Here is a 9,743-nt window from a genome sequence, read left to right as displayed (position 1 = left end):
GTGTTGGGCTGTCTGTGTGCCAAGTACAGGTGAGCTTGGCTGCCTGCGTGCTTACAACTGCTTGTTCATTGTAGTTATAAAACTACAGTGAAGTATCGGCGTATTCACCTCCACGTTTGATTGAGTGGAGTGGTTCCTGTTACGTGTGCCGATGTTTGAGCGTTCCTGTTTGGGTGGAAGCGAGAGGAGCTTGGCCTCAGCGGTTTTATCTTTGTGCTTTAAACTGCACTTGGGTGAGTGTGACTTCACGGGTGTTTGTAGTGATTTCTTTGTTTCGGAGCCTCCTGTCCAGGACCTGGCCATACCCGCCGGTAAGCCTAGTTGGATTTATTTAGTAATTTTCTTTCTTTTTTTTCCCCCTTCACATTCTGGTATTTTACTGCTGTGATAATAAACCACCACTATTGTCTTGAGACTGTGTCTCTGGCTTATTGCGAAATGGACCTTTACTGTTATTTCCTGGGTGGCAGTCCCTGGTGGCGTTGTTGGCCACAAACAAATTTCATTGCATAGTTGAACCGCTGAATGCCACACTAATAATTTAAAAAATAATAATAAAAAAAACCCCATCACATTTTTAATAAAGATACAAAGGAAATAAAATTCTGTAATTAAAAACAATTTAATTTAACAATTGCCGTGTTGTCTTTGAGGGAACGTTTTGTGATAGCAGCTGTTTGGCTAAGCAAGTCGATGGATGAAGTGCTTTCAAAGATGACAACAAAATGATCAGACAGGGCGACATCAGTTACAGAGACATTTAAAATATTCACACCCTTACTGATACTTCATGATTGTGTGTTGCTTGTTTAACATGTTGAGTCAGACCAAAATTCTCTAATATATTAAAGAGCTCATTTGCCCCTTTGTCTGCAGGTTGTCAACATGGATGTTGAAATCACCAACACTGTAGTTTTATAACTACAATGAACAACATTACTACACAGTCATAATCAATGCATATAAGAGACAAAAGCTCATTAAAATCAGTAAAGAAATTCTCCACATATGTTGGAGTTTTGTATAAAGTAAGTGTCAAAGTTCGTTTATAGCCTTTTACCTCAATTCCCAGATATTCAGAAGAGGTGAAATGACCCAAAGAGATTTAGCTGCAGTTTATGATATTCTTAAATATTGATGCCAAAAAACAATTCCACCAATTCCTGCACCATTTTATTGTAGTTCAGCATTAGAGAAAAAAAATAATACTGCAAGGAAAAACTAACGCCTTCCCTCTGCTGTATTTGTAGTTGTCTGTCACCATCTGGTGGCGTTTTTTGGTACTGCTGCTACTGATATTTCCTTTTGGATTTGAGGGAAGCCTTGAAAGTGAAGTTAGATGAACTCATCGATATAGAAACAATAAATAAAGATAAATTTGTTGTTTCTGTAAAAATCAAATCTAGTGTTATAGAATCTGCACATATTCAAAAGTATCTGATTTTCCATATTATCATTATTTATTTAAGCAATACCAGAATAACAAAAAAAAAAAAAAAAAGCGTTTTATCCTCATTTAAAATGATTTATGAAGGAGAACGGCATCAGCTTGGTACTGGTGATAACAGGCACTTGATTAATAGGAGGAGTTTCAGGAATAGTTTTTCAGCGGGGAATTCCTTAGAGTGAAATTCCCAGAGAATTCACCTGAAGTTTGGCTGTGCAACGCTTGGAGAGATTTCAAATAGGCCCACGGTAGAACCAGAACCCTGGTAGGGAGAAACTTGTCATCTACGACAATACATTTTTTTTAAAAAAGAGTCAAAAGGTCTGACTAGAAGAGATCCTTTCTTTGTAAAAACAAGATGTTGACTTAAGTTTGCAAATATGCAGCTCCAAAATAAATGACTCCTGAAGGATGTAAAGTGTCAAGTTTGCCATATGTAGCAAAAAGCCATATATGATAGCTGTTTCCCAACTATTACACAGAAGCAGGGACGTGGATATTTGTGGTTGTTTTGCTCTGAGCGCCTTACAGTTGTTGATTGATTAACAAATTTACCATCAAAGATCCTCTACAATAAAATAAGTCTTTCCCATTCACATACACACTGATGATGGCAAGTTACTACATGGTAACCACAGTTTCCCAAGGAAAGTCTGATACAGCCTGATAGGGCGGGAGGAGGGGGGGCTTGTAAAGCATGGCGGGCCGCCAGGCTTATAATACACTGGGGTAAACCCTGGAGGTACCTTTGATACCTCATCCTTTTAATTAAGCTACGGACTGAGGCCAAATGTGCCGCCAAGCTTTTTTTTTATTATTGATCCCAAAACACAAGAGTGTCTGTACTGAATATGGAGCCTCTAAGCGACAAATACTGTCCCCAGGTTACAAAAATAACATTTCTACCAGAGTAGCACAACAAGAAACTGATTTTTCTTCCCAGTCTTTTTCGTAAAATAGCTCACCTACAGTTCAACAATTCAGCGGTCATTTTATTGTGCCAAATGAGAGCTTGTCCAGACATCATTAGACGAAGAATGCCTGTGAACTTAAATTTTCATCATTTTCTCAGATTCTCAATTACAACTGAACTTCTGGACATTTATTGTTCCCTTTGAGGACTTGTCCTCAATGTTCTCCTTAATCAGAGCTCAAATTAGGTAGACCGTCATGGTAGGTCTACCATACTCTTTTCATTTTCAGACAACAGATTTAGCAAGTTCTCTGTGGAGTATTTCAATTCATAGATTGGAGTCAGGGATCTTAGAGTTAGAAATATCTAGAGCAGAAGTTGAGGTCAACAGGACACGGCACTCCGACAGGATTAGACGAAGGGGAAACTGCGCTTTAAATGCATGGAAACAGTTTAGACGAGGCTGACCAGCAGAATAATCTGCTGCCACACAGCCCAAAAGGCATCAAAAGACAGAAAGAGATTTTTTTACCAACATCACCAGCCAGCATGTGTTTTTCAGTCAGTTCATTCTGTGTGATACATGGATGACAACCACCTGTGGAACAGCTGCATTAATTCCCCCGAACCTGTCAGCCTACACCACCGCACATAATAATAAGTCAGTTTGTCTTTGCTCACACACGCCTCCAGCCCCAAAGCCACCAAGGGAGGACGTCTGCCCGTGTTTTAGCAGGAGGTGTGAGAGAGGTGCCGATGTGTGATTCCAAGGGAGGAACTTTCTCCATTTCAGCAGTCCGTCACAGCACACCCCAGGAGTTTGTCATCTGCGATTATGCTCATCTCTGTGAATAGAAAGAACCAACAGATAAATACAAGCTGGAGGGGGTGTGCGTGTGTGTGTGTGTGGGGGGGGAGTGCGTGTGTGTGATGACATGTTGACATGACAGAATGTGAAGACAGGAGAGAAAAGCAGATGTGAGAAACATTTCTGCATGTTTTCCCTTGGTCTGGTTATCACCGTCACTTGTGGGATGTACCTCATACTTGGCATGTTTGATTTCACTTTCTTCTGGTTGTAGGTAGACTGGTGTGGAGAAAAATGTGTTGCAATATTATTGAAAGCACATAATATTGTTTCAAAAATGATCCATAAAAAAGGTTTTGTGAGTAATTTAATTTAATGTGTATGCAATGGTTGAACGTACATCTGTCCCGTTTGCTTTTTTAAAAATATATATTTTCAAGTGATTTTTTCCAGATTTTGTTTTGTCAAAAGATTTTTTTTTCAAATTAATTTTCAGACTTAAAAAAAAAAATATATATATAAAAATAACTTTTTGAAAGTTTCTTTGTTTACAATGACCTAAGAGAAAATTTCTTTCGATACGATTCTACTTTTCCATAGAAGACCCACTTTTCTACCTTTATATTTGCAGAATGCAGATCCAGCTGTACTAGAAGGAGGATAATGAATACAAAACTATAAAATTTTACAGTGTGCGTATCGAATGGACCTGAATTGGGGTTCTGATGATGAGTAAGGTTCAGCTGGCTTCAAGTTCATATTTCAAAGCCTAAAAGTTTAAAACAGCAGATGGTCTAAGTCTGAGTTTGGCTATCAGTGGTAGCTACGTTGGCCTCCAGCAACATATTACATCTAGTATTCAAACTGTGTATAAACTAATATTGGCAAAAACAATAGCAAAAATGGTTAACAAAAATGATGTCAATAGATTGACTGAGTTCATTTAGTAAGTTAGATGATGGAAGTTTTGGCTAAATTGCTGCCATTAGCATGAGGGCTACCACTAGCAATAGCAACCCTCCTGTTAAGAGTCTTCATGTAGAATGCAAGCAACTCTGCATAAGGTAAAGTGACCTAAAATGTAGTGAATAGCATCTGGGGCATCACTAATGTGTTCACTAACATGGACCTACTCCATTCAGTATGCAAGCAATGTCGTGTAAGCTAAAATTAGCATCAACGCTAAAAGCTTTCTGAAAGGTGAAACCTGGTATGTTTGCTCAGAAAGAAGTTGTTTTCAATTATTTTTAATGTCACTACAGAATACCTTCACACAATTTTACTGGTTATCCGACTTTTAATTCTCTTATTCGTGATAACTAAAGTCACATTTTTGAAACCTCAGGCTTAAGCAGTCTGATTTATTGAAAGCTGCTGCATCCTGGTGGTTCAATGCAGCATTAATCATTCTTCAAAGTTAATCAGCAGAGCAACGTTACATCAAGGATAATGTCTCTGGATTGCTTCTGAGTGCTCTTTAATCGTGCAGCAGTCAGGCGGATGGGGACATCATCCAGTTATTTATGGTTTGGGGAGTAACAGAGGACCTACAAGTGTGCCTTCTGAAGAGTAATTTATCTTTATAAGAGGAGCTCCCTCTTTAAAATCCCTGCTGCTGGAAGACGGTCAGCTTTTTCCCCCCCATAGATAACACCCTCAGAAGAGTACAACTAATTGGCAACAAATCTGAAAATCTTTCTAAAATCCTACGGGAGCCATTTTATGTAAAAGAGATTGATTAAAGAAGACAGACAAGAACTCCTCTCTTCGGGTTCTGAGTTGATCTGAATATACTGAGAAAGAGACGGAGCTCATTCATCTTATCCCCAGACTCTCGCCCAGCTCTCCGCCACGCAGTAAATCTTGCAGGGCAGCAAATCCAGATGTGCTGCTGAGGTGGAGACTTGTGAAAAGTATCCAAGGCCTTGGAAATGTATTTATATACCTTGAGCATGTTTTTTTTCTTCCCCATTTCATTTTGTCAGTTTCAATAAACGTCTAATTTTAGTGGTAATTTATGTGATGGACACTGGGGGTGTGCATATGACTGTGAAGAAAATTAAGTGGTTTCTGAAAAGTGCGGCTTTCATTTGTATTTAGCCCCGTTGATTCTGATGACCCAAAAATAAATTCCAGCAAAGTAATAAAATCAATGGAAGAAGGAAATCTAGTCAGACAAAACAAATTTTAACATTTTGACCTGCATGGAAAATGCAGTGTCCATTTTCTATGCACTGTGGAGGTGGTGTCGCCCTAAAGACACCATCTCCACGGTAACAAGTGGTGGTGGCAGCATCATCCTGTGGGTTTGCTTTTCTTTGGCAGAAAACCTTTTAGTCTGAAAACGGCTTGAGACTGGAGCAGACGCTCACCTTCTGTCAGAACAACTTGACCCTCCAACCAGAGCTACAATCGAACAGCTTCGATTGAAACATTCCCACAGGCTCGAATGGCCTAGTCAAAGTCTACATTTCAACCTCACTGAAAAGCTGCGGTAAAACTTCAAAACTGAGGTTAACAGATGTTCTCCAATCCGTATGCCTGAGTTTGAGCTATTGCACAAAGCATGGACCATAACCTCTGTCTCTAAACGAGAAATCTCAACATGTCTGCAGCGGGAACTGCAGCAAAAGATGCTGCAGCGAAATTTGAAAACTATGTGTTGCTTTCACGTCACAAGTCCAAGTAAAACACATGGAAGTGTGTGGCTGTAACGCAGAAAAATTGAGGAAAGGTTCGAGTTACAAATTCCCAGAGCACGCACACACACATGCACACCCGCCCACACACACACACACTGATGGAAAGATAAACTGAGGAAGATTTTTATAGTTTCTATCATTTTATTTGAGATAAAAATATGTCTTTTACAGATCTAGTTCACTAACAAACACAATAAAGCTCCGATGAACAATGGCGACTTTAGTTAGACCCCTCACAGTGGTGGCATCCAGCGAAGTGTGTTTAGAGCTTTAATCGGTCCTGCTAATGGATGCAAGCACATTTTTTCACAGATACAGTGAAGCCTAAAGGGCACTCAGCCCAAAAAGCTTCACATGAGCAGTAGTCATCGTCATGCAGAGCCCTTCTGGAAGCTGTTTTATAGTTAATTACATTCAGAAACCCTTCCCTGAAATCTATGACAGAATGCACCTTGGAGAAGGACTCAACATGCTACGCTAAACACTAAAACATCTACGTGCTGAGATGGATGACACACAAAACCGTATAGGTTCAAAAAAAAAGGTCAGGTGTGGCGGTTCTTGGCCAGTCTAACAGTTTGTTTCCTGTGAAACTGGCAGAAAACAATAGCAAAGTTAACTGCTTTCTAATTTAAGTCATCAGTCAAACATATTTAGTCTGCCTTAGTATGGAACACATACAGTAGGTAGGCTCACAGTTTGAATGATAATCTGCTAGATTACAGAGAACTATATCTGCTGGTGAGATACAGAGAACAGTTCCACCTGAGCTTGGTTTGTGAGCAACATGAGTGATTCTGAAGGACCGGGTGACCACCACACACCTTTTAGACTTCTATGAAAAAACACTTCAACGTTTAAAAGGATTCCAATGCATGCAATGGAATCTAAGTAAGCATTGAAATCAAGGTGAAGCAAATTAGCGATGATGACTTTACGTGCTGTAAATCTAACTAACGGCACACGGGTCGTCCTTGCAGGGCTTCATGTCTCCTTGCAGCAGCTGAATCATCACCGCCTTGGTCAGGTAGCTGGAGGTTCCTCTCCTTCCTAGAGGCGGTGTGTTGTAGAATACCTCCATGTCATCCTGGGGCCAACAGTCACAGTTAGGGACTTGCTACAGCTGTGGTAGTTTGGTATGCAACAAGTGTAACCAGAGAGGTTCCTCAGAGGCTTCCGTACCTGTTTCTCCATCCCCTCAAAGCGACTCCGGTCTCTCTGGAAGTCGTTAAACGCCTCCTTCACCAGACTATCCAGATCCACCTTGTCGCCAAACTCCAGCTCGGGGTTTCTCTCCAGCACTGTGGCCACCACCATCAGCAGCTAATGGTGGACAGGATTGCAAAAGACAATTAAAAGAGTTGAAAATACAAAGATTATAATTTTTTTTAAAAGCTAATTTTGCTTCAGCTCTACTTGCTGCATGTTTGTTGGTGTTAGTTAATGTGGTTCTTCACCTCTACAATGATTTGTCTGTACTCAGGCAGGACAATGTTCTTGAGTGTGTCCTCCACCAGCAGGGAGAAGTTCATCTCATACATCGTCATGTCTGACAGAGTTGGTTGCTGCGTAATGACAGAGGAGACCTTAGTCATGTACTGCTGTATCTAGCGGGGCAGGATGCATTTTCCATTTGTTACATAATATTTACATAATGTTTTACAGGAAGTAAAACATTATGCATGACGCTATAACAGCTAGTAACAACGTTGAACCAAAACAGAGTGGTGAAACGCTGCCTGGTCCAAGTTTCAATTTGGTTCAAGCCAAATAAAAACAAAGATCCGTCCTGCTTCGCATCGGCATTTTTCCAACAGATTGCGATGCAAATTTTGAGCAAACTTTTAATACGTTGCAAAAATGAAAAGGAAGCAAATTAGGCGTGTTTCCATCTACTGGTTTAGAGTGAGTCAACCAGCAGAATTCTGTCAGATGCTGACATTACGCATGGCTGTGAGAAACAGGAAGCAGAGGTTGCCAACTAGCATGAACCATGTACATGGGGAGAGGTTTTCAGGAATCTGTTGCTATTGGGCAGGTTGGAACTTTTCTGTTGAGTCAACCAGTATTGGCGATGTTACATGCTGTCGTAGACAAAGGAGAAACAGGATCAGTCATGAGGTAAATGGTCACTACGGCAAATATGTTTCCACCTCCCCTTTAAGGCACTAACTTTTTTGGAAAAGCCAAAAAAAAACCCCACTCACCTCAAGCAAGTGTGAAAACCTTTTTTTTTGTTGTTGCAAGATTGAGGAAGTTATTTAGAATGTAGCCATTTCCATCAACTTTTCCTAAAGCGATACTTCAAAATGCAGATAAAAAAACGTTGCTGGAAACACAGCTACTGAGTCAGGACGGCGTAGAGTAATTGAAATGCCTTTGGGCCCCAAGACCAATACAGCATTGTTGCTGACCATGTTCATCTCTTTTTGACCACAGTGTACTCATCTTCTAATGGCTACCTCCACTGTAAACGGATTACGTACCTGTGGGAGGTGAGTTCCACCCACCACGATACCGTTAGGCGTCCTCTCCAGGATCTGCCACACACGGTCATAAAACCCCAGAGGGGTTCTGTTCAGACTGCCGTCGATCTGACGCCTGTTCAGCCAAGACCTGGGGTAAAAAAAACAGAACCTGATGAGATCACATTATCAAAATAAGGGCAGCTGTTGTCCTTTAAAAAAAAAGATTGTTTTTCAGTCAATGCTAGTTAATTAGATAAGATAAAGCTTTATTAATTCCCTAAGGGAAATTGGCTCCTGCTTTAATTAGATGATCTGATATAAACCAAGGGAAGAAGATTAAACAATTAAACATCAAAGAAGATGTTTAAACAAACCAGAGCCACCAAAGAAGCTCTGGTTTGTTTAAATCTGTGAGTTAAATGGAAAGTAAAAAGTGTAGATTTTGTCGGATCACGCATCGTTTATGTTTATCCAGCGTACCTGGCGGTGTGCTGCGGCTGCAGGACGTCCAGCAGCAGCTGCTTGATGTTGCTGGGAGAGAGCTGGTAGATGTCCTGAGGTGCCAGGTCTCCACCTCGGATCTTCAGCTCATGTTTCATGGCCTGAACGATCCAGCTTGGTATCCGCACAGCAGACGAATTATGTTAGAGATTACAAATGCCACCTCGTCCGCATTGCAATGAGGACATGATCAAAACCAGAGCTTAACTTCTTAACCCTCAATAATCCCACTCGATGCGCACCACAAGTCTGTGTATGTGGACATCTTACTTTTTCATTCTGCCTGATGCCGCCCGGTGAAACATTAGAAAAGAAGATCAATTTCTTTGGGGATCCATATTTTTTAGAGCCTTACACTTGTTTTAAAGACACAACAGAAGTTCAGAAGTGATGCCACTTCTGCTCTCTGACCTTCGACCTAAGGTGAAGTGTTGACTCGTTATTCTTACTCTTTGTTTTAATTCCTTTATTATAGTCTTTTCTTACCGGGTTTCTGCGCCTCTTGTACGATCGTACCTTTTATCTTTCATTTCTCTACTTCCAAATGACACAATCAGGATAGATTCAGGGATGCAGCGGTCAGCTGTAAGTATCGATTCATTTTCAGTGTAGTGCTGAGGCTGGCATTGATCGAAACGCTGTTTTTTTGTGAAGCGCTGCCTGAGGGTTTAAAGGTCGCAAACATCTAACACACAAACATGTCCAGCTGTGGCCTTTAGGTGCTGAGATTCCCGTTTGCCCTCCTTTTATACAACCGATTTAAATAATACTGCAGGTGTTGTTTTAAATGGCCTCTATTCAACAGCTGCGTACAGAGTTAGTATCTTTATACACAGTTTACTCTTACAAAGAAAACTGCAGGCACCATTTCCAGGAATCAGATTAGTTTTCAGAGCCTATTTTT

The 9,743-nt window shown here is 40.6% G+C and overlaps 1 protein-coding gene across 3 annotated transcripts in view; it reads right to left on the bottom strand.

Moving 5' to 3' along the window:
* Positions 1–5,989: 5,989 nt before the first annotated feature.
* phkb (phosphorylase kinase, beta) overlaps positions 5,990–9,743 on the bottom strand; it is a 110,702-nt gene continuing 106,948 nt past the window's right edge. For all 3 annotated transcript variants that reach the window (XM_032560743.1, XM_032560742.1, XM_032560741.1), the window contains 5 exons: positions 8,819–8,953; positions 8,357–8,486; positions 7,328–7,435; positions 7,053–7,193; positions 5,990–6,957 (listed from right to left, as the gene is read on the bottom strand). In XM_032560743.1, coding sequence (XP_032416634.1) covers positions 6,820–6,957; positions 7,053–7,193; positions 7,328–7,435; positions 8,357–8,486; positions 8,819–8,953 — 652 coding nt within the window. In that variant the 3' untranslated portion in view covers positions 5,990–6,819. The remainder of the gene's footprint in view (positions 6,958–7,052; positions 7,194–7,327; positions 7,436–8,356; positions 8,487–8,818; positions 8,954–9,743) is intronic.

Source organism: Xiphophorus hellerii, chromosome 4 (genome assembly GCF_003331165.1).
Source record: "Xiphophorus hellerii strain 12219 chromosome 4, Xiphophorus_hellerii-4.1, whole genome shotgun sequence".
Lineage (NCBI taxonomy): Eukaryota > Metazoa > Chordata > Actinopteri > Cyprinodontiformes > Poeciliidae > Xiphophorus > Xiphophorus hellerii.
Note: the sequence above shows the minus strand (reverse complement) of the source record. Positions and strands in the feature narration are given on the sequence as shown.